Raw genomic sequence first — 25,108 nt, 5'->3', positions numbered from 1 at the left:
CCTGGAGGGGCTCCCGGGGCCGGGTCCTGCCCCTCGCCCGGCCGAGGCAGCGGGCTGACCCCCCTCCCACCCGGCCGCGCACCGCGGGCACCGCTCACGCTCCGCGCCCCTTCCCCTTCCCTTTCCCCTTCTCCCGGGAGCTGACGGGAACGGCTTCCACCTCTCCCTCCTCACAGGCGGGCAAAGCAGCACCCCAGTCCCCACAAACCCACCCCAAGTCCCTCAGCGCCACCTCTCCGCTCTCCCCTCCCCGCCGCGGCGGGGCCGAGCATCCCTGCGGGGCCGGCAGCGGGGTCCGGCGTGGCGGCCCTTCCCGGCTCCGCGCCTCCCGCAGCCGCCGGCCGGTTGTCGGGGGCAGGTAAAGCTGGGAAACGGGGCGGAGATGCGGAGGTGGCAGCCCGGCTCTGCGGGATGGCAGGAAAGGGCACGTTGTGCGTGTGTCGGGTGATGCCAGCAGGTACCCTGCTGCAGCTGAAGCGAGCATCCCTCGCTTAGCTGTCCCTTTCTCCGGGAAAATATCGAGCTAGAGACCAGCTGAAGAAGGAGGGGAGCTGGTCGCCGGGAAATACGCTGGACCTGAGCTGGCTTTCTCTTCGTCTTTGTCTGGGTTCACAGGAAAGGTCTCTAAGACGCTCAGCAGCCCCGGCTGCCATTAACGCACCTATACTTCAACCGCTCATTAAAGCTTCATTCACTTCTTCTCCCCCCACATGGGGAAAGGACCCATTGAACTGATTTTTAAAATAGCCTAAATAGAATAGATAAGCTCGGTCCCACGATGCTGAAATACTGTTCTGAAGTCATTGCAATCTCGGTTTTACTTGACTCCGATGAGTACTCCTTTCACCAGGAAGCAGGGAGCAGCTCTTTTGCATAATCTGGGCCTTTTCTAAATCGTTCCCTATCTCTCTCTTGACTGTGTTTTAAATCCTGTCTATGTGCAAAAGGACCAAGGAGTTCAACACTTCAAAGCTCACACTTTGGGTGAAAACCACCCGCTTTTTCAATATCCATAGGAATGCATGCATATACGGCTCATTTCTTTTTCTTTTTATTACCTAAGACTCTGTTTTAATACTTTCATTTATAAACTGTATTTTTTTTTCAAGTCGGTAGTGATAATATTTCAGGAGATTTAAAATAAAGGACCTGTTTTAACCGCTTTGCACACACATACACACAGAGAGTCAGGCTGGAGGTCTGTTTGATAGCAGCCAAATTCTCTTTTAGGCCGGTTTCTGATGTGAGAGATTTCTAGTTTTAAGTTCCTCTATTTTCTATTCCCGCTACACAAACAACCGCCTATAATACTTCTTTTTCTCTTTAACTCTAGGACCAAACTTCTGAGCTGTTTAATAAAGAAGGAACACCGGTTCTTAATTTTACAGCTTCAGAGAACAGGACTGCAGCTACCGAGGTATCAGTCAAATTGATTAAAGAAGATCCTTTACTTGAGGGTATGTGCCCCTGAAATTACCTTGCTCTAAGACTCTCGGGGAGCTGGGGGTTGAGAGGGAGGGAAGCGAGGGATTACTCTCTTTCCAGGATCCCTGGAGAAATGTGAATAGGTTGCAGAGGGGAAATGTACTTTTCATGTGTCCTTTCTCCCTCCCTGACTCCCCTCACCCTCCTTGCACGCCCGTGTGCGTCTGTCTGTCTGAAACGGATCTGTCTGTCGAAAATGGGCCTGGAACTCCCTCCTGTGTTGGGATTAGGTCTTGGGGGACCTGGGGTGGAGTTACACGGCTTGCCTATTTTCATATTCATTAGAAATGGGAGGTTGCATAAGGAGCCCTGCTGAGCTTCAAGATATAAAAGCAACTTCGGGTTCCCCCTTTCAAGACAAGACAAATCAAAGGCTCAGAGGCAAAACAGCTCCCTGAGCTCCGAACGTCTTTCCCTCCCTCCCTCCCTCCTTCCTTCCCTCCCATCCACTCGCCCACTCTCCCTCCCTCCACCGCTCACAGTCCAGCCTCTGTCTAGGGAAGAGGCTCTCAAGCAGCCTTAGATGATTATGGATTTTCTGAGCGAGAAGTTTGCCCTGAAGAGCCAGCCGAGCAAGAACAGTGACTTTTACATGGGAGCAGGAGGCACTTTGGAGCACGTTATGGAAACTTTGGACAATGAGTCCTTTTATAGCAAAACGTCAGGCAGCAAATGCGTACAGGCCTTCAACCCTCTGCAAAGGGCTGAGCATCATGTAAGGCTGGAGAGGACATCACCCTGCCAGGACAACAACGGTGAGTCGCCATCCCAGGGTAATTCTCCCTCCTGCGCTTCGCTTTGCCCTCCTTAGAGATGATACAGGGGAGGCCGGGGCTTCTGCTGCCCGGGGAGACCAAAGGCAGCTGTGCAGCCTTTGGGTGCTGGCATGCGAGGGGCTGCCGGGTGGTAGTAAATAATAATAATAATAATAATAATAATAATAATAATAATAATAGCAGCAACATCAACAACAATATTATTATTAACAACAACTGGAAAAGGCGATCGTCCTCTTCGAAGCGCTCGCTCTTTTCCTTCCCGTGCTGCCCCTCCGCCTGCTGCCCCGGGCCGGCTGCCTCGGCTTGTCCCCGCCACCACCGCGGGAGCGGCGGGGCGCGGAAAGCACAGCCCGCCCGGCCCCGGCAGCCCGGCGGGGGAGACGACGGACGGGGAAGGGCCGCGGTGTCGGAGCGGCGGCCGGCGGGGCCCGGCGGGTGCGGGAGGGCTCGGCCGCCGACCCGGCCCCGGCCCCGGCCCCGCCGCCGGCCGCCCCCCGGCCGTCCTCGGGCGCTCCGTCCCGCTCCCCGCGGCGTCGGGGCTCGGGGCCGGCGAGCGGCGTCCCCCGCGCCCGCTGCGAACTCCACGGGAAACGCAGCGAATCCCACGGAAAAGGCAGCCGCGGGTGTCGGCGGCGCAGACGGGACATACGGAGCCAGGTAGCGTTAGAGGGCGGTAAGGGAAGGTCACTTGGTGTGTTCGGTTCTTTCAAATAACGCTCTGCGGGGACAGTGGGGTTTTTCTTCTGCCGTGTTACCAAATAACCCATAATAGTGATTCTTCATACCGACCGAAAACGACTTAGGTAACTCAAATAACCGTGTTTAATTTATCTATTTATTTATTTATTTTTTCTAGCTGATAGGCAGGGAGAATGGGGATTTTTTTTGAGACATTTAAAATTTTCCCCGTTATTCTAACATGATGTCAATCATGTGTAGAAAAAAAGAATTAAAAAAGCCTTTCCCTAGCAGAATCGGAAAATATGGTTAAGATCAGCTACAATAATGAGACTAACAATTTTTTACTTTTTTTTTTTTTTTTTTTTTACTTCATATAGGTATTGAAGTATTTTTTTGAGAAGTTCCTTTTTTATTAAACAGTTTGTAGGAAATAATTATAGAGTTCTGCAAGTGCAAGTTAAAAAAAAAAACAAAACAAACAAACCTACTGAAAATTGATTTATACATTGAAGTTTTTCTTAATTAGCTCATTTAATGTGTGCCTTGGGGGCTTTGGGGCATTTCCTATCTCTGTATGTATTGATGGTAAGTATCTAAAAACTGTGTTTGGTTAAAATAAGATCGGACTGAAAGAAATTACTGAGAATGTGAGAAAATCCCAAAGCAAGTTTCTTATCGTATGTTACATGCCATCTTTGTCTTTTTAAATTTCAATAGAGTTTTAAACTTTTTTTCGCCTGTTTTTTAGAGAGGAAAAAAGAAAGCCCTTTTGAATCCTGTAACATATCGCATGACTTTTTTAGTGATGTGAGATACGTAAAAATAGAAATAATAGGAAATGTTTTCATTTCTTATTAAGAAGCTACAGTAGAATATTTCTTATCTCTACCGCTCAGATTTTACCTAAAGACAAATAGTTCCTGCAATCCTTACACAAAGTGTATGAAACGATCTCTTTTAATAAGTTAACATTTTGCAGAAACTCTCTGTATTTTGTAACCATAACAAACTTAATTGGAAACAATTCCACTTTACAAATCCAAGAGAAGGTGTATGGAATCCATTGAGTTTGTAAAGTGAAGATAATCTTCGGTTTCATTTGCTTCTTGATTTGTCAGTTTACAGCTATTTAGTTTACAGTTATTTTGTATTTTCTTAGAAATAGATTTTTTTTTCCCATCTGCTTCCAAGTTTAAAGGCATGTTAGTCAATAGCTTTATGCTGCTTATCTTATATGAAAATCTGTTTTGGGCTAAGATTCCTTATCTGTGCAACTCTAGTAGAAGCTGATTTCATGGATTATTAACTACTTTAGTGGCAGAGTAAAAATATTCAAGTACTCTTATGCACTCTCCTCAAACTGAAAGATTTTAGATGATATTTTCAGATACTATTCTTAGTTAAAATTCAGTGTGATTTAGTGCTTTTACTCTGTGGTTAGTATTACAAATTCCTCTTCTGCGGTCTGGTATAGAAATGCGCAGTTGCATAGAATCGGGTTCCTCGTGAAACTGTTTGATACGAACCCTTGAATCTAAAGCCCCCTGCCTTTAACCAGTTCTTTCCCTCCCCCACCTTGTGTACAGTGAACTATGGGATTACTAAAGTGGAAGGACAACCTCTTCACACGGAGCTGAGCAGGCCCATGGACAATTGCAACAATCTCAGGATGTCTCCGGTGAAAGGGATGCAGGAGAAGGGGGAACTGGACGAACTTGGTGATAAGTGTGACAGCAACGTCTCCAGCAGTAAGAAGAGGAGACACAGAACAACTTTCACCAGTTTGCAGCTGGAGGAACTGGAGAAAGTATTCCAGAAAACTCACTACCCTGATGTCTATGTAAGAGAACAGCTGGCTTTGAGAACAGAGCTCACTGAGGCCAGAGTCCAGGTAGGAACCAAACTTCAGCGTTTCCATGACAAGTTGTGTATTGTAGGAACTGGTAAATTACGCTCTTGGGGATTGTACAAAAGCCCATAAAGCTCGTTTTGCTTTGTTTCTTTATGGATATGAGCTGCTGCGCTGCAGTACTAAAATTACTTGTTTTTTTTTTTTTAAATAGCTTGTGTTGTTGTTCGTGAAACTGGTTTAAACGATGAGAAAACAACATCAATAGTAAAGCACTCCTGATCTCTGGTAGCCCTGTTTTACTGTCAGAATTCCAGGCAGTGAATACATAAAGTGTTACGTGTAAAGATGCCATTAAAGAGAGATGTTGCTGGTAGTTCAGACTGATGACGATGCAGAACTCGGCCACAGAGGATTCTGTGTGTGTTATGGCATGAAAACTACAATCTAAAAAGTCATCAAATTCCTTGTTTAGATCTGAAGAATATGCAGTGAAACTGCACGTACACAGATACGTATAAATATATGTATATATGTTTGTGTGTTTGTGTCTGTGTAGAGCAAGGACGTAATCCTTTCATCTCTGTTATATGTAATAAGCTTAAAAATCGCAAAATTGGGGAGTACATTTGCCAGTTTTTAAACTTGCATAACCGATGGCTAATGTTACTCTAGTTTTTGGAACGAAACATGCTGTTGACCACGTCGCGCAGTATTTGAGATCTTAACTGCGTACGAAGTTGATTCATTCAGTATGTGCTCGTGCAGTAATCTCAACAACGTTTATGACTTTGGATGCATAATGGTGAGAAAAGAAGCTAAATGTCCAGGAAATGCAGCCCTTCCCCTGTTCAGACGTCTTCCCTTAGAAAAGGGTGTGAGCTGCGTTTTGTGACTTTATCCTATTTTTAGAGATCTTCCCCATCCTGGTAATGCTCATAATTTCAACGTAGAGAATAGCAGTCCTGTTGATTCTTACGGACTGGGATTAATTTTTTTAATTTAGTGACTTGAATATGATAACAACTTCACAACTTGTAATTAAACACATACTCACACATGCATGTGAAGACATAGACGTCAGTGCACATGCATACAACCGAAATTAAACCAGGATCACTTTCAGAAACGAACTCAGCTAATTAGTTTTATAAAGGAGTGTTCTTTTCATGTCTATTCAACCAGACAGCATATTCACTGTTGTCATCAGAAAATAGAGTCCGAAATCATGTCTCAGTTACATCCATACGATACCAGTGATGCTGAAGGAATTAAGTTCAGTGGCTTTTAACTCTTCAGGCTCTGTGCAATTCCTCTCCCTCTGAATTTGGTTTTCCAATACAGTTTTCCAAGTATGACTTCCACTCATTAGGTTTCAGTCTTGACTTAAAGAAAAAGCTTGTATAATGTTTTAATACTGTTCTTACAATTGCATAATTCTGGAATAATGAGAACTACCCCAAGAATAGACTAATATTCAGAACAGGGAGGGAACAATTGGGCTAAAATGTGTCAACTGACTTTTTGTCACATTTTTTTTCTAATTTTTAGAGGCTTCATGTGGTAAAAATATTAAAATTAAGAGTGTAAATGTGAAAATGTATATGTCTTCACCAGACTTGCACAAAATATCTATTTGTACTTTATTTAAGCGTGTTCCCCCCTTTCTTAAAAGATAACCGATCTTGGCATTTCTCATACGCTAAATATGAAGAGAAACGGTGATTATTTTTACCCAGAGTAGCAACAGTATTCCATCACAAGATTAAGCAATTTTAAAGGCCTTACATCATTAGAGGCAAGCATCTGGCAACGCAAGGATAACAAGCAGCAGATTTTTACATTGCTTTGTGGAGGCAAATGGTTACTTTATCTCTGCCAACAGACAGTTTCTAGTAAAGTGATGTAAACAGAAACATTTTGGGGGATTGTCAAAGGGAAAAAATGTGTGCTTTTTTTTTTCTTGTTTGGTTACTATGAATTCAAGCAAATTGTTTGATTTAGTTTAGTAGAGTGATCAGCTGGATACCTTACCCACATTTCCCTTCACCGCCATTTCATCAAGATCCAATTTAATATTTGTCCTGCATACATGCAGAGCGCGCCAACCTGAACCTAATTTATCTAAGTTGCTCTCTTTCCTGCTGCATGTCAGTGAAGTAATTGGCACCCATTTTAAGGAGATTGTCAAGGTCTTTTTTCAATGAAAGAGCCTCATTACTAAATTCCCTTAGCGTGTTCCCGATGCCTCCTGTGGAGACAGGAGAGTTTTGTTTTTTTCCTTTTCTTTTCTTTTTGCTGAGCCTCAGGCAGCATAAATAATACAAATTTACCAGCGAGGTCCCTAAGAATATATGCTCCGCAGTTACATGCATGGGCCTTGCTGTGATTGCCAAGTGCATTTTAAAAGATTGCACATACTAAATTTGCAACATTTAATCCATGGGAATTAAAATGGGCAAAATTATGCCCTCGTTGCTTAAGCAGCATCAAAGGACAGTTGAGTTCTCCAAAGATCAAGGCAAAACCTGAATTATAAAACAAACAGTGTTATTTTAAATATCCCACCATCGGGGATCAGAAAATGTGCCTCAAAATGGGATTCACAGGCACTGTCTCTATAAAAAAATAATCTATTAACGTATGTATCTATTCAAACAGATTCACGGTCCATTAGCAGGAAGACTAACCAATGGCATTGTTTCCATAAAAAAAAAAATGGTTGTTAGCAGTGTGACTTCTTTAAAAAGAGTTGGAATGATTTTGCTCATAGCTGTACAATAAAGACTTAGTTGGATAATATTACTTTTATAAAGGAACAGTTATTGTTCGTAGCAATCCCTTTAATTCACCAGGATAAGTCTTAGCCAGTCCAAACTAAACTGTTTGAAAGCAAAAATTTTTTTTTTCATTGACCGCAGGACAATGACAGACATCAGTCACAGCAAGAAATGTGAATATAATAGGTTTTGAGGTAACAGCCGACACTCAAAATATTACAGAACAGTCCAAAAGTTATACAAGCATAAAAGAAATAGCTTTTAGTTGACAAGAAGGCATTGTTTCAGGTCTAAATTATTCCATAGTCTAAATGTAAAGTGCCATTCTTTATTTTTCCATTGTCGGAAACATAGATTTTCCTAACAGAAACGTGAAAAAAATGTCACAATAGTTTTAAAATTGTCCGTGATCTCATGATTTTTTTATTATCTCCCTGCTCTATTAACCTTCCTTATAAGAACTTCTTCTGCAGCACAGACTACTGTCCTGGTGCCTGCTTTTGCTGCTTTTTCATTACTGCACTTGATGAAGATTAAGTATAGCTCTAGGAAGCAGATCATAGGCAGTCGTATCAAGTCAGTGGGCATGTGAAATTAAGAGAAAGTTTCTTTACATTTTGACTTCCTGTTACTTGGCAATTTCCCCCTACATAATGGAACTCTGTCAAAATTAGCACTGCCTGACAGACTGATCTTTCCTCTGGTTTTTTTTTTTGTTTGTTTGTTTTTTCAAGGCACTTAAAAAGGAAATAGCATATATTTTTAAAATAGCCAGAAATAACTTAAGCAGGTCCGACACTGAGAATACTGAAACTGCAAGAAATTCATCCTCAGGCGGAGAACATCCCTTCCTTAGATAAACAGAAATTTTCAAAGCTACTGTCCAAAATCTCTTGGCTTTTTCCTAAGAGTCTGCACAGTATGTAATTAAGTTTACCTTGATGACTGTTTCCTCGTTTACTACAGGTTTGGTTCCAGAATCGAAGAGCAAAATGGAGAAAAAGAGAACGCTATGGTCAGATCCAGCAAGCTAAGAGCCATTTTGCTGCCACCTATGATATATCTGTTCTTCCAAGGACTGACAGCTACCCTCAGGTATGGTAAAGGCCAAGTACTACTTTGGCTCTACATTTACCTTCTCTTACATCCTTAGGCACGCACATGCACAGAAGATGCATGAAGACTTTCCTGTGTTTAGCTTTCTGTGTTCTTCAGGCACGTGGACAGGACCTGCCATTGTGAACAACAGTTCTGACCTCCAATATGTATAATTAACGCTTAAAATACAAGTATTTTTTAAAGAACAGTCTTAGGAGCTGCAGAGTTTTGCATAAGTTATGTACTGACAATGGCTGTGCAGTGAAGTCTTTTCTGCACATAAAATTACGTGGGGATTTGAATCACTTCTAGGTCCTTGGATAAATTCTGCATGACGTCTAGACCCATTGAGATAGACAGGAATGATGTCATTTTATACAGAAAGGTCAGAATTTCACTTCTAAGATATTTATATTCATTGGCACAACTGTCTTAACAACTCTGGTTTTGTATGCTTTGGTAAGATGAGGCGTAAACTATGTGATCTCTAGGCAACTTTCCTTCTGACATATTAAACATGCACAATTTCTTTACGGACCTCAATAGCCCATTGAATACAGCAAGTCTTCTACTAGCATGAAACCATATTAGGGCCATGTACAATCAGAATTAAATGTATCTGGCTAGGAGAGGGAGGCAGGAGCTCTCTCAGACAGTAGTAGTTTGGGTTTTTTTGTTGTTTTCTCTTTCTTTTTTCTGTTTCAGTTCTCTGTTAATATATAGTAAGGTATTACTGTGTAATAAGATCGGAATCTTCTGTTTCTGCTCTCCAGTCCTTTGGTTTACTGCCTTGCCTCACTCTCTGCTATTGTTTCTCTGCTTGCTTGTTTTAGTGCATTGAATACTTTTATTCTGAAGCCATTGTTTTTCATGTCTCTAGCTTCCCATTGCTTTTACCACATAATTAAAAAAAAAAATCACCATACAAAGCAAAAAATCTTGTATGGGACCCTGTGGTAGAGTCCTTCCACTGCTGATGTCCTAGTGCTCTGCTAGTTCATTAGGTAGCAGGGTCTCTGCCAGCCTTAGGAAAACACTCATCTTCTATGCGGGCTTGCTTTGGTCGTGCTCTACATTGGCTGACTGTGATTAGCTTTGAACCAGAGGCCTTGGGCCCATGTGTCATCTACCCAGCTTAAAGTGCTTACCTCTGAGGAGGTTTGGTGTCTGGGCCAGAGCTGGTTTGTGTTCCAGCCGCTCAGAACATGGGCACAAGCATTTCACACCTGCTAGCACTTCCCAGTCTGACAGTTTTTATTTCAGAATGTAATAGTGCATTAGCCCAAATTACATCAGAAACCACTGCATGATACATTCTGAGTTTAAAAGGGGGGACACAAAACATGTTTGAGACCTACCTAGGTGGAGGTGTGCAAAAAGACCTTAAGCACTCCTAGGCAGATTCACAGAAGCGTAGATGCACAGTCAATCACAGATCTCACTCAAGGTGTTCGAGCGTCTTTTGAAGGCCTTTCTGACTCATCTACTGCATCACAACAGATGACACAAGGATTACTACTTAAGCTTTTGGCTTTGTATCCCTGACTCAGTTCTCTAGAATAAATTTTGTGTCTCCGAGCTCATCTTGTATTTTTAGTAGGACTTCATCTACAAATTTTCCCAATTGACAGAAGTTTCATTAGCATGAGATAGCGGAATAATGCAAGTTATTGGTAAGAACTTAAAATGTTTGTCCTAAAACTGATGTTTTTAAAAAAGAAACACTTTTGAATTATATGAGAATATCATCCATAAAAATCTAAACCCAATGAAATATCTATTCTGCACTTCCAGATTGTTAAAAAGATGAGTGAATTCACTGCATTCCTATTTAAGAATTTGTTAAAAAACTTTTTCCTAGGCTGATGACAAAAATAAGTTTTGGCCTGGAAAAACTTTCTGTCGTTAATTTATAAGTTCTTTAAAGCAAGAAATCAAAATGGAAACATTGGGTCCATAATCTTAAATAAAGCATCTCTAAAATGTGTGGAAAATGAAACATACTCGTTCATAAACATAAATATGCAGTACTTATCTACAACCGCAGACTAAGACGCTGTGGGAAAACAGAGAGGCACAAACACATAATTGAGATTGGTCACCCGCATGAGAAAGTTGTGTTGTACTGTACTGTAGCATACTTCAGGAACAGGAACAAGGAACTAAATGAAGGTGTGAGTTCACTTTACATTGTTTATTTCAGTTGAGCACTTGCATGTAAGCTTGGCTACATCATAAAACCAAGGTATCTTGCTCCTCAGTGAAGAAGGTGGCTACTTCGCTGTATACTGGGATACGAATAGGTATCCAGGCATTTATCACAGAGCAGCCAAAGCAAGTTCCTGTTCTTGCTAATCTGTTGGTAATTCTTCATAGTTTCACATTCTTAAATCCTCACTTTTATTAAAACCACGTGTGTATCGTATACGTAGTATTTCCAGTGAGAATGCTTGAGAAAACGAAAATCCATATTAAAAACACTAGGAGACTACATTCAAATCTTTTGAACTAGATGTCCATTTATAAGTTCCTCACTTATGGAAAATAAATATACAGTACATGACTTGCTATAAACTCAATAATCTATCCTACAGTTCAAGCAGAAAGATATATTTAAAATTGTGATCTGCATGTTTGGTTTTAGTGTTATAGATTGATTTCCCAGAACAATTCCATTATTTCAGTACAGTTAATGCAAGAAAGGAAATGACGCATACTTTTATTTTTACTTTTTTCTTTCTTTTTTTTTCCCCCTGTATACAAGCACTTTTATTGTGACACTGACATCACTAAATATTTGACAGGCTCTGCCATACTTTTGAGTAACTATTTTTTCTTGGGGATTGTGGAACACAGTTCACTAGAGCTTGTTTACGAAGCCTTTATTAACTTGGGGGAAAACAGACTCTCTGTTGCTGGCAAAAAAATATAGGATGATGTTGAAAAGGGATAAAATCAAGCTGAGATATTTACTGCTGTGTGGCAGAAGAAACAGAAAAAATGTGAATTTCTGGTGTGAATTAGATGAATTTGCAGTTTGAAGATTTCTGTTTTGAGCCCCACCATGGATATGTTCCCAAAACAGACATCCCACTTGCATTCCAGAAGAAACATCAGCCTCTTTTGGAGTCAACAGAGGGTGTGGAGACCCCTGCTTAGTCTCTTCACCAATTATCTTCATCAAATAGAAATTAAGAACAGGATGCTGCTATGCCTTGTGTGACAATACAAACCTGAAAGGTTTTCCTGCATGGAAATGATCTTTTCAACTAATTTCAGATAGAAGGTTGGCTCTGAATCAGAGGATGGTTCAGGTAGGAAGGCACCTCTGGAGGTGGTCTGGTCCAACCCCCATTTCTTTAACTCATCCTAATTTTGCTATTAAATTACACGTCTTTATCTTCAAAACAGTAATAAACAATTTAGTTTGGTTTTTTTTCTTCTTTTTTTTTTTTCTCTAGACCATAATCGCTTGCTTTGTTAATTCAGTCTAACCTTAATTATTTTCACAGTATGTTGACTTTAGGTGTTACCTTTTGTGCGTAGTTGCTCAACTGGCTGACAAGAAATATCTCCTTAACTGTCCAAATTCTGCATGCATAGATCTTCCATTAATTATACTGGCAACACCTGGATTACAGAGGACAGTTAGTACAATATTCCAGGATAATGACGTGTTATTCACATGTTTTCTTTCTAGGCTTTAACACTTAAAATACCACAGAGTTGTTAAGTTTTCACTCCAATGAAATATTTAACTTTTGACAACATTATGCTAAAAATCAGATTTTTTTTTTCCAGGAAAATGTTGTATACAGTACTTTTCATTCATTTTAGTAAAAGGTTTCAGTTTCATTAGTTTCAGTATTTAAGCTTCAAGTTTCTCTTGCAGATGTAACACATTGTGGTCTGTTATCTTAAGTGCACTCATAAAACAATTCACTGGTTAAAACTCTTTATCCCAGACACTTTGAGCCTCATTAGCCAATAATACTCTGCTGATGATATGAAAGCTAAGAGGCAGCATCCTAACATGAGTGAGGAGATGAGTGCAGATTGACTTCATGGTGACCTTTACTTCAACTCACCTGAGGAAATGTTAGTGAACAGGCAGTACTTGATTCAGTCACTAAATACAGTGCTGTTTAAGATGTGGGATATCTGAGATACTGTTACAGTGCTGATGAACAGGACTTAAAAGAAGCTTGCACCCTTCAGAGGAGGCAGCCAGTGATCAGATAAGATATTAGACACTTGTGTCTAGGAAATTTAATCAAAGGCATTTTAATGCCAGAGATGGGTTCCCTTAAAATTGGTGAAAATCTGGTGAATTAAGTTTTCTCTTCCTAAAGTGTAAGGCACAAAATAGGTAAGATGATCTCTAAAAGTGTGTTCTTCTCTCTGATGCCTGGTTCAGCTGCAGAGATTTATAGTTATCTTAGACCTATGCATTATGTGCTGGGAGAGGAACAATAAGAAGGTTGCTTAGCCTTACCCTTCTCTTACCTTATTAGTCTTTACTTGACTACTTTTGCTGTCCTATGCCTAGTGAGGAGGCTAATGTGACAAAGGGTGCTTGAACTTGTCAGATTTAATGTTTAAACATTAGAAGTATCAAGGGATCAAAAAACCTGAGACTAACTTTCATTTTTATCCCTTCTTTATTTACGCATACAAGAGTGAAATTTGATCAAAACCCTACCCTATTATCACATAGACCTCTGGCTTTCCCTGTAAGTGTTAATATAAAGATGCCATCTTTATAAATGTAAGTGCATCGGTATATGAATAAACATTATATTGTGTCCTTGAAAAACAGATATAAGGGGCAACGTTTTTCTCCCATCTAGTCTCTTTCCATACTTTGCATCTTTTCTTCTTGCTTGTTCTTTGAGTTCAGTTAATTTGTTTTCATTGTTCTTCTAAGTTCTTTTGAAAGGGTTTTTTCTGTCACACCATTATGCTTTCCCCCTTACATGTGAAATGTATTGTTTGGATAGGACTGAATTTAATTTATTTTTGGTGGAAAAACCCAGCCTAATGCAGGTGGGAATTCTAAGGAGACAAAAGCATTTCAAAGGTATGGGAACTGAAGTGATATGGGAGGTGTAGAAAGAAGGGGGAATGTTGGAATCTGAAAAACAGAAGAAGGAAGAGGCTGAAGTTTACATTCCATCCACCAGACTGATAAATCAAATTAAATATGTTGAACAGCATGGCATCACATGATTTTTTTTGGCAGTCAAAGAGTGTAGAAGTGGTATCAGTATACATGTGTTATGTACTAAGTCCTTGGATCATCATTACTGTTCTGCTCTAGCCTTAGTACATATGGGTAATTCTCATTAGCAATAATCAAAGTTACATGCTCCAATTAAATCTTTCATATGGCATATATTAGACACCACATGTTATATGACTTAAAAATTCTTTTAACTGTATTAGACATATAAATGACACTTAATCACAATAGTTCATTAAGGCTATGGGTACACTGATTAAGTAGGAGTAGATGTGGTAGACATATCTGAGCTAGCTTCAAAGAAGTTTTATCACATACTCATGCTGTCTAGCTGTGACAGCATGCAGCTCAGGCTGGGCCACCACCTGGATGGTATGTTGCTTGCTGCATATGTGCTGACTGTTGCACTGCTGTGGCTGATCTTCCAACAAGAGTAACACTTCTAATCTTTTTGGGTGGTGTCTGTTCCACACAAAGTAGTTTGTGCGCTGCGCTTTTATTTTTTCTTGGTTCTAAACCATCACTGTATGTGGTCCTCCTCACAGCCTCAACATTCAGTTTGTTGCTTTATTATTTTTTTTTTGTGAAACATGTATTGCCTTAAGTCTGTGAGTGACTTAAGCTGGGGCTTAATTATAAGACAAATCCATTTTTTCTGAGCTAGAAACTTTTTAACAGTATTTCTCAAAGTATGAAATTTTGTCTTTAACTGTATCATAGATGTGAAATATAATTCATTCATATTACAACTGGCCCTGAGATGGCAGCAGGGAGAAGTTACAGTTTATTTACAAAACATCCCGTACAAGAATGAAAGCCTGATGACTTCTTGAATCCTGCATTATTTTGCAGCTTAGCAAACTTGTTAAGCATGGGATCAAATGAACAGATTTGTATTTTGTTCACCGTTTGCAAGGCCTAAGTGTGGACTAAATGGGTCTATCACATATTTTAGAGCTGTAGCATCAAGTTTCTCACTACCAAGGGCCAGTTTGCATTTTATGGACATATCAGAAAACAGTGTGCTGCAGCTCTCTCATAAGTACCTGAACCCAATACAGTTCACATTCATTCCGTTCAAACGGCTCCTATAAAACGATCACAAATTGCACGAAGAAGTATTCTGTCTAGATATAAAGGAAAAAATACAATGAGAGTGGTAAAGCCGTGGAACAAGTTGCTCTTAAAAGTTATTGAATCTCTGTAGTTGGAGCTACTCAAAATTTGACTGGATAGGGCTTGAGTAACATAATCTAAATTCAAAGTTATCTGTGAAAAAGGGTTTGGAATAATAATCCCAGAGGTCCTTTTCAGTTTAAGTTATTCTGAGAATCTATGACTCTGCAAACTTGGGAAGTACAGACAAATTTCTGTCCATACTTTGGATGTTCTTAAGAGACCCCCCAGGAAAAAAAATACCGTGTCAAGTGACAGACCAAATCAGTTGTGGTGATGGACTAGGAACAGCCTACAGATCATGAGTTGTAAACTAGCAGTTTTGAGCAGTTTAACAGCTATTGAATTTGATCTGCCTAAAGTAGCTCCTTGTGCAAGCACAGGTTTCATGTTTTCTCGCAGTGCAAGGATTGTTGCTTCACACAGACAGCAGTGACAAAATTTTAGAAAATCAGTCTCTTTGACAGTCACGTGTTCTCTATCGTTAGGTAAATTCTTAACTGTTCAGTTAGTGCCGCTGCTGTCTTCCTTGCAGTGCCCCGGAACACCCTGAAAACAGGGCCAATGTGTAGTTTCTAATTACTTACTAGAGTAATTATAATAGCATATAACATAATTCCAGTACCTAAAGGGCGCCTACAGGAAAAGTAGGGAAGGACCCTATCAGGGAGTGTAGTGATAGGACAAGGGGTAATGGTTTTAAACTGAAAGAGGGGAGATTTAGATTAGATATTAGGAAGAAATTGTTTACTGTGGGGGTGGTGAGACACTGGAACAGGTTGCCCAGAGAAGCTGTGGGTGCCCCATCCCTGGAAGTGTTCAAGGCCAGGCTGGATGGGGCTTTGAGCAATTTGGTCTGGTGGGAGGTGTCCCTACCCAGGGTAGGGGGGTTGGAACTGGATGATCTTTATGGTCCCTTCCAACCCAAACCATTCTATGATTCTATGATAACGTAATGCAATGTAACATAAGGTATATTAGGTAATACAATAATAACAACAATAATAATAACTTATTACTTCATATCTAGAGATCTTAAAAGAGATTGACGTTTTGTTTCCCACGTGAAACATGAAAACACATGTCCACTCAAATAGAAGCTGTGTGTGCTTATATGTGTGTCTGTTGGAAACAAACTCCAGTCTGGATAGGCAGGTGACTCAAATAGCATGAGACAAGACATTTGGTGATGGGAGAACCAAAACTGGGGAAGTGACAGTACAACTCTCAGAAAATTTGGAGATTGAGTTTATATGATTTCTCCAGGTGTTGTATAAGAAGGCTAAAGCTCCAGGAGCTCGAAATTTTAACAGAAAAAAGCAATGACACCAAGGGGGATGACCAATTACCTCAGCTAATTTTCCTCTGCAGTGTCAAGCAGAAGGTCGTATACCTAGGAAATGATATCATAGCCATGTTAACAACCATAACTCTCCAGTTGTGTTCTTGTCACAGCTATGAAATCCTACTTTTTTTTTTTCTATAGGGAAAGGTGTGTATGTGTGTGTGTATAAAACATACAGTAGGTAAATATATTGAAGGGCTCTGGTAATTTCATGGTAACCACAAGAGCAAAGCTCAAGTTGTTTGTGATGTTAACAGAAACCAGAGATGTGCTGTATGTATAGCCTCATTCACAGTCTCTGAATTGGCTTTTATATAGTTCATGGATCACACAAGAGTTTAAGAGGAAAAATATTTTCTTTAAATTCATGTACATAATGTCCCTTTTCCTTCCAACATACCAGAAGAAGGTCTGATAATTTTGACTTATTGTAAAACATTACTGTATTTATTTTTAATATGGGAATGCCTTCTGCACCTGAATTTCACTATAAGACATTTATGTTGTAAAACCTTCCTAAGAAATGAAAATCTAATATCAAAAGTGAAGTCACCCAATCAACTAAAATGAACAGAAAATTGATATGACTGAAACATTCTTTTGAAGGGCATAACTGTCTCATGAGAGAAGATGTAAAGCTTTCCTAACATCTTGTGGCATTTCTGAAGTTAAGTTTCCTAATTTGGATTCCTTCCTCTAAGGAAGAAACCTAGGGTATCTCTTATGGAAGTTTTAGGAATGAATGGCTTGTTAACGTATTTCTTTAACAAGACATTGGTATATTTTAGAATTTGCAGCTGAATTCTGTTCTCATTTACACCCGTGTAATCTCGCCGAAGCTAAATTGAAAGAGATTTGTCTAGGATGAAAATATCAGGAAAATTAGTGGTACTAAACTTAGTTTACTGCAAACCAAACTGCTAGAAATATGGAAGGAAAGAATGATTTTGTGATACCTCCAGACCACATAGGTTATTAGGCACTTTCAAACTGAGCCTCTGAACCTTTTGAAGTCTTCTCATCATGAATGTATTAAAGGCAAACTCATGTATGTTCCTTTTTAAACAGAGTTTTTTTGAAAATTCTTCCCATAATTATATCTGTGCAGCGTGTGTGACTGTAGCATTTGGCATAGCGTTTCTTAGAAAGACATCTTAGTAAGACAGATAAATGAGACTTTGTAGTGTGTAAGTTAGCTGTGGGGATGATGAGCTCCTTCAGAATTATCTCCTGGGTTAGAAGCTGCATAGATGAACCAGTCTCTTCCTGTGCAAATTCATCCTATTGTGAAGGTTCTGAGACTAACCATTTGGCCTGGAAATACCATCAAAAAGAATGGGGCTTTATGTGCATGTGTTTGAGAGATATATATATTTCTGAATTCTTTTTTAACTTTGTCATCTCCCTGTTTCAATTCAGTAAAGACTTACACGAGCAGAACAAGCTGAAGAGGAACAGCATGGAAACAAAAATGGGTGACTTTTTTTGTAGGAAGAAAGGGAAAGAAAACCCCAATAGTTGCTTAATCTGTCACTGCTGCTGCAAGAAATGTATACGTAACTGTGAAATACAAGCAAGTCCAATTAGAAGTTTCCAGTGTTCCTGAACAACAGCAACAAAAAAAACCCAACTATTTTTGTATGGATTTCTGATTTTTCTAGTTCATGGTTAAAACAGAATGTATGCAACTTGGGCAAAGTGAAGATATACTCTGTATCTTACAGGCTTTCAGCTGCTATCTTCTTAACTACTCTTGTCTGTACCCTAATCACATGCTACGTGGCTTCAAACTCACCAAGTCTGAGAAGGCAGTAAGCGTTATGAATCTAGGTGGATGACTTCCCAGTTGCTGTACACTTAACTACCACACTGTCCAGCTCTTTCGGGATCACTTGTTTCCTTCTCGACATATTCTGTAAATCTGTACTAGGATCTGGGAAACTTTCCAGGCAATAGGACACTCAGGAATCCCTGAATCCTGAACCATAAGAGATGTACTGCTCTCTTTGGGAATGTTCTCTGTGGCTGAATGCCACAAACTTTGGTAAGCAAGACAATGGTTCTAACAGGTCTAGATAAGCTATGTCCTTTAATCCCCAGATAAACTACCTGTTCTCTGAAGATTATAAAAAGTTTGTCTGATTAGAAGTCAAAACTGGCTCAGGTGTGTTAATTAAAGAGTAATAAGTCAGCTGAGGATCACGTCAAGCTGCAGAGAGTCTCCCATGGGCTGATGTTTGAGACTCTTCTAAAAAATGCTGATGGGAGGAGGGAAGGATGACAACTGGAAAGTTCTGAAACTCTCACTAGAGTCTTTTTCCTCCTGTAGATCTCAGGAGGCCCACAAGAAGGAGGAAAAATCCTTGATACCCTTCCCCAGGCACCTTATTCACTCCATTACCTCTCAGCAAACCACCTAAGATATTCAGGAGCAGATGCCTGAGGTGTGCCCAACTGGCTGTGCGTATGTGTGTGCGTGGAAAGGCAAGCTGCCTTCACGTGAGTGGGTGTGGAAGTGTGTTTATGCCTGTATGTATGCCTGTCTGTGTGAACAAGGAGTTGGGCAGACTGAGTTTGGAGAGAATGTGTTGCTACTGTGGCTTTTCCCCAGCCTTCTGCAGGAAAGCAAAAATAGACCATTTACTGGTTGTTTTTCTGCTGCTGGAATTGCCAAGAAGCCCAAATTAGTCAGCTCCTGATGACCCCTGCTAATACAACTGTTCAAAATATTAGCTTTTAAAATAGACTCTACCTCATCCTTGTTATCTGCACTAGATCTCAGCTAGATGAGTTCAGTGAACCATAATTTATCTCTTTAGCTTGTTGGTGGTTTGGTGGGTATGTGTTGTTGCAAAGTAATAGGACAATGAGAAAAAAAAAACAACTCAGCATTAGAAACATGTTTTCATTCTTTGTGTGTGTGTATGTGTGCGTCTGTCATAATTCATTACTTCCCCTGACCTCTAATTTGGCAGAAAAGAAATCACTCAGCTAGAGAGATAACCTACGTATCTTAAAGCCAAAATTCCTTTGTCTATGGAGTTGGAACGTGAAGACAAAATTCAGTTTGAAGTGGGAATTCACTTTACAGTGCTAACCGAAGAGTAATTGCAATTTCTCCAAAGTATAGCAGAGAACAAAGACATGTGGGCTCAATCCCAGTGTATCAGAGCAATGCTATAATGAACAGACAACAGATTTTTAGGATGAAGACAAATTTAACAAAGTGAAACTAAAAGAAAAGGATATAGTTACTGGTTGTACTGTGAATGAGGGCTACAAATGTCTTGTATCATGATATTTTACATTTAAAAAAAATCAGCATTCAGGAAAGAGATGCAAGTAAAAGTGGAGAAGAAATATAAAGCTGTATGTTGTATGATGGTGAGTGCAAGTGAGAAAAGACTGAGGAAGACATAGAGGAGGGATGAAAGAGTGCACAGCCTGAGATAATGACAGGAACTGACTTGTGCTGGGCCTTGAAAATCTTTCCGTCTGTTCATCTAGTAACAAATAAGTGAAAAATACCTATCCATAAATAGCATCTATACATAGAGAAGGCCTGAGACTCAGAATGAAGCTTTAAGTGACTGCCAAGTATAGAAGGCATTACACATCAAAGCTTGAATACGTGGTTACTCCAGATCTTCAGCAGACATTGCTGGTAACCACAAAGTTTGTCTCCTAGTCTGTCATGCAACGTTTTCCAGGGACGCACACTGAGCCAGTTGAGGCTGAAAGCTGAAACAGAAATGCCCTAAAGTATAATTTCGTATAAAAACATCATGAAAAGAATTTTTATCTTCAAACCATCTTTGAAACAACTTTAGGAAAAGCTCTTGGATGTATTATCAGCCATGCCTGTATTTTATGGATTTATTTGTTTTGAAGTAATTATGCAAGGCTGCTCAATGTTTAATTTTGCAAATACTTGTTGGGATTTGTCGCTTGAGAAATCCTGGTTTGTTTTGTTCACCCTTTTACACTCTTTCCGACCATTACACTAAGACAGAATTCTGATGAGGAAAAGCTTTTACGGTGGAAACAGCTATGATATTGTACACTCTTTTGACACCTTTCCTTTAAAGTCATTTGTGTGCTTCCACGAATTTCACTGACTGGCAGCGCTGATGGCATCCTGAGGTTCAATGGTAAACACTCAGGATAGAGCCACAGAGCAAACGGATGACAGAGCAAGGAATGTGACTCAGCAGCCCTTGCTCTGAAGTGAATGATCCAATATTTTGACTCATGTAATGTCTTCACGGTATTTTCTAATATGATTGCAGAGAACGAGTAAAGTACTTGTTGCTTGTTTTAGAGGAGAACTACTGATGGATGTGTTAAGTACAGCAAAGCAAGCATTGCAGAAAACAAAAGATGAACTATCTAAATGTAATCTTATTCATTTTATATGTTCCAGATTCAGAACAATCTGTGGGCAGGGAATGCGGCTAGCGGTTCTGTGGTTACTTCCTGCATGCTACCACGAGATACGTCCTCCTGTATGACACCTTATTCCCATTCACCCCGGACAGATTCTGGCTACACAGGCTTTTCAAACCACCAGAATCAGTTCAGCCACGTGCCCCTTAATAATTTTTTCACTGACTCTTTACTTTCTGGGGCAAGCAATGGACATGCTTTTGAAACCAAGCCGGAGTTTGAAAGGAGGTCCTCCAGCATTGCAGTTCTACGGATGAAAGCCAAAGAGCATGCTGCCAATATTTCCTGGGCCATGTAATATAGCAGTACCCTTTCTTCATTTCCTTATTTTTTTTTTTAATAGCAAACTGAAAATGTTTTTATTTCCCATATTTAAAGGACACAACAATAAGCTGCTGCGTGTGGAATGCTAGAAATCACAATATACACGATGTCTGCTTAAACAAATGCAATATAATATTTAACAATAAAAAAAGAATAAACCAAATAGATTTACCATGCATCACGCTCAACAAGCCCTCTTTGTTTTGGTTTTTATATAGAAATATGTTTTGTTGTACCAGTTGATGAAACATGATTATAAAACCTGCAAAAAAGAATAAAACTATTAAGAAAATATGTCTACTCCATTGGTTTTTAGCAGTCCTGTATACGAGGTTAATGCTTTAGAAATTAATACTTCATAAGGGAACAACTCTATAAAGGAAAATAAATTTATTATAGTAAGACCATGAAGTAAATCTCTAAGCACACCATGCAGAGAAAGAAATATACGATCGTTCATGTTGTAGGTGGAATTTGTAGACCCAACTCTCTCAGCACTCTGCTGCTGCTCTGAGCCAGCTCTGTTGTTTTGCTAAATGCGTGTTGAGCTCATTGGAATTATATCAATGCACAATTAACGTAATGAGAAATAGAAGGCACTTCTTTATTTTATGGACCTGAGTCTATTCCTATTAAAGATAATGAGATATATTTTTTTTTTTGACAAACATATTATTAAAAGCAGGATCATAGTGTTTAATAGAGTTTTCAAAGACATGCACAGATTATTTAAGTCAACTAGTGTTTAAATGAAATCTTTAAGGTTGCAGATAGAGTATTTTGAAATTTAGGTGATTAGAAGAGAGAATGGAATAGTACTGCAACACTTTCAACAGAATCCAGATTTAAAACAAAACCACAACAGCAGCAAAGTCTTACTTCCAAACCAGTCAGTCTTATTGGTTTTTGTCATGCTATGATCAAATTGAGAAGAAAAAAGTCAAACAAGACCTGCTAGTTTCAGTCTGTAACTGATCTCAAGATGTTACAAGAGTACATCTCACTTAGTTTTAGTTCCAGTTTGTTGATATTTTGTTTTTTTATTTTTATTTTTTTTCAGCGTGTAAGGCTGGTTTGCTCCCTTTAAAGTCGACAGGAAAAATCTTTTCGACTGCAGTGGCAGCAGGATTTGGCTCTTAGCTCCCAGCCTATCACAAAGGAATTAAAATGTCAGCAGACTTTCTGACATTTCTGGTGGAAAAAAAAATAGAGGAGAAGAAAAATACTTTACATCTGGAGAATTGCTATCTGCTTTGATTTACTTCTCCTCCCTTTCCCCTGTCACATTCCAAGCTCCTTCAGATGAGTGAAATGTCAGCCTCTTTGAAAGCAACAGTCAGTCTCTCAGGTTCATAAAGGCAAAGTAAATTAATTGAAATAAAGAAGGACTTGCATGGCTGTGATTAGAACAGGATACAAGTCTCTGGGCAACCCCCTGCTCCTTCTTGCTTTTCTCTCTGGCCATTAGTTAGGAACGGAGGGCAGATGGGGGGAGAAGGGAAGATCAGGGAAGCACATTTCATCACAGCAACTGCAAAACTACCAGGACTCACAAAAACAAACTCACAGGAACCCCTAAATTGCCTCTGCTCCTGCTCAGGAGGCTAAACTTGAAAACAAATATAGGAGATGGGTCCATTCTGTAATCATTCAGTGGAATAAATAAACTTAACTTTGAAACCAACGGAATCAGCTGAAAATGGGAATTTTATAGCAGATTCTTACACAGCTGATTGAAATGGAGGTTGTCCTATTTGCCACCAGTAATAAACTCCAAGTTTAACACATATGTATACTCCAATTTGTGGTTTCCTAATTTTATTCTCCTTCTAAATATTAACTTCAACTTTGGCCTGAAGAACTAGGAAAAAGCATTCTGGCTAGAATTTATCTTTCCCTTTTTTTATGGTCTGTTTAGACAGCAGTAAAATGAGCCTTTTGATTTAAAGCAAAAAAGAATTTTATTAGTACAGGTAAAGAGACTAGTTTTATATAGAAACTTGTGCTTCATGCAGAAGGATGAAAGTGGTGGAAATACACGGGGGTTTTTTTAGCAGATCAAACTGTTTCCAGTTCTAAAATGTGTTTTCAATATTTTTTTCCATTTCAACATAACCATTTTTTAAGGTGTAGCTTTTATAACATGTCAAATTGATTTCCAGATAATTTTAATTAGAACGTCATTAGTGGATAAAGAAGCAGAAGTTTAGCTGGCAAACTTCAAGCCATTTTTATTGTTGCCTCTCTTTCAGCTTACTTGTTTATTTTGATAGCAGAATTTGCTATCATTGTTTTGTGAAATCCAGAAAAAAGTTCATTTTTACAAGGTTATTTATGTCAAGAGTAAAAGAGTAAAATTAAACAATTCCTAGGAATTTATTGCAGTGACAGAATGCTTGGAGAGAATAAACATCCATTTTCAAAACCTTACAATGTTTTTAGATGCTTGAAGCCTCCAAAATCAAAGGGGAAAACAAAAGACTATGTCATCTTCCTGCTGATTTTAATTAAGTCAAAGGGATACAATTCTAATTAAATTTTCATCCTCAATTTTAGCAATGGAAATTATTTGTTACATGTTGCTAGCATAACTTTATGCATTAGACAAACAGGTATTCAACCCTTCATTAAACCTGAGGTGTGATAAGTTGCAGGCCTGCATTAAGCTTGTCATGCTCTTGCATCAGCCTCGTCTCAAAGAATGAATGATAGTCTGTTGGTTGCAGCGTTTCATTTAGCTAATGAAAAAGTATCTTCGTGTTAGATGTCAAGTACTACAACAGGGTCACATTCTGCCACTTTTATTTAGTAGTGCTTTACTCCATGAGTAGACGCATTGATGTGAGTGAGACTACTCACATAGGCCAAATTGTGAATCACTTATAAATGTTTATTCACAATGGCCCCATTCATGCAAAGAGCTGCTCAGCACAACATGAGTAATCGGTTCATAATCAGGCCCAGCTTAAGGTACTATTCAGCTCTGGTAAGGATGGCAGAATCTGGCTCACGCTGGCTTAAGGCCAGACTCAGATTTTTTAACCAAGATGAGTAGCTCCTTATTCCACAAATAGTGCAAACAGAGCCGAGAGGGCTCTTTGTAGGGTTCTCTTTTTATAAGAAAATTCTAGAAAAGAGGCATTTCAGTATATGCAAATAAGTTGAGTAAGGTTCTATTCAAGGTGAATTATTTTATTTTCCACTGGACTATACTGTCACATTTGACAGGACTTGTGTTCTCGTGCTTTGATTTTTGTCCGCTTAATGATTTCTTAGCACGAGCAACTAATCTTTTTGCTGCTTCTTCAACATGTGGCAAATGCACTAAAAACAAAAGGAGGTGATTTACATAGCCTTCCTGCCAAGTACTTTAACTAATGTTTGAGATATGTGATCATCGTGCAATGCTGAGAAGTAAATTTATAGAACTTCTGGGCAAAGAGTCCCTATCCTGTTAAAAGAGAAAGTGAAATATTGTTGTAATTATTGCTGTGAAGAATTTGTGATGACATAGCGCTGGGCTGTTTTTTCTCCTATGATTGATTCATCAACAATTTGAAAATGTTGAGCCTGTATTTGAAACAAATTTTTGAACAGATGTAAATTTATCTCTGCAAATTAAAAGTCCTCTTTAAGATTTGTGCAGACTCAGGTGAGTTGGTGGACAACACTGCACTTAACAGCCGGTCTCCTTACCGTAAAGATAGTCAGAAAAGTTTGACACAACTAAATTCTATCTACAGTTTAATCAGCAGTCTTACATACCAGAGGAACATATCGATGAAGGCACTTTTTGTTTCTGAGAAAAAGCTGAAATGAACTGTATCTCTAGCTTTACTGCTTTACTGTCATAATATTTTACACTGTCAAGTGCTGAAAAATTCCAGTTCAATATGTGAAAGT

General features: G+C 39.4%; 1 protein-coding gene across 1 annotated transcript; it reads left to right on the top strand.

The window, feature by feature from the left end:
- The first annotated feature begins 1,362 nt into the window (after nt 1–1,362).
- Nucleotides 1,363–21,179, top strand: ALX1 (ALX homeobox 1). The gene is made up of 5 exons (XM_054180872.1): nt 1,363–1,457; nt 1,973–2,240; nt 4,532–4,836; nt 8,541–8,669; nt 20,859–21,179. The coding sequence occupies exons 2-5, from the start codon at nt 2,009–2,011 to the stop codon at nt 21,177–21,179; spliced, it is 987 nt and encodes a 328-aa protein (XP_054036847.1). The 5' UTR covers nt 1,363–1,457; nt 1,973–2,008.
- Nucleotides 21,180–25,108: the final 3,929 nt, after the last annotated feature.

Source organism: Rissa tridactyla, chromosome 1 (assembly GCF_028500815.1).
Source record: "Rissa tridactyla isolate bRisTri1 chromosome 1, bRisTri1.patW.cur.20221130, whole genome shotgun sequence".
In the NCBI taxonomy this organism is placed as follows: Eukaryota; Metazoa; Chordata; class Aves; order Charadriiformes; family Laridae; genus Rissa; species Rissa tridactyla.
The sequence above is the reverse complement of the archived record's forward strand: the minus strand, read 5'-3'. Positions and strand labels throughout refer to the sequence as shown.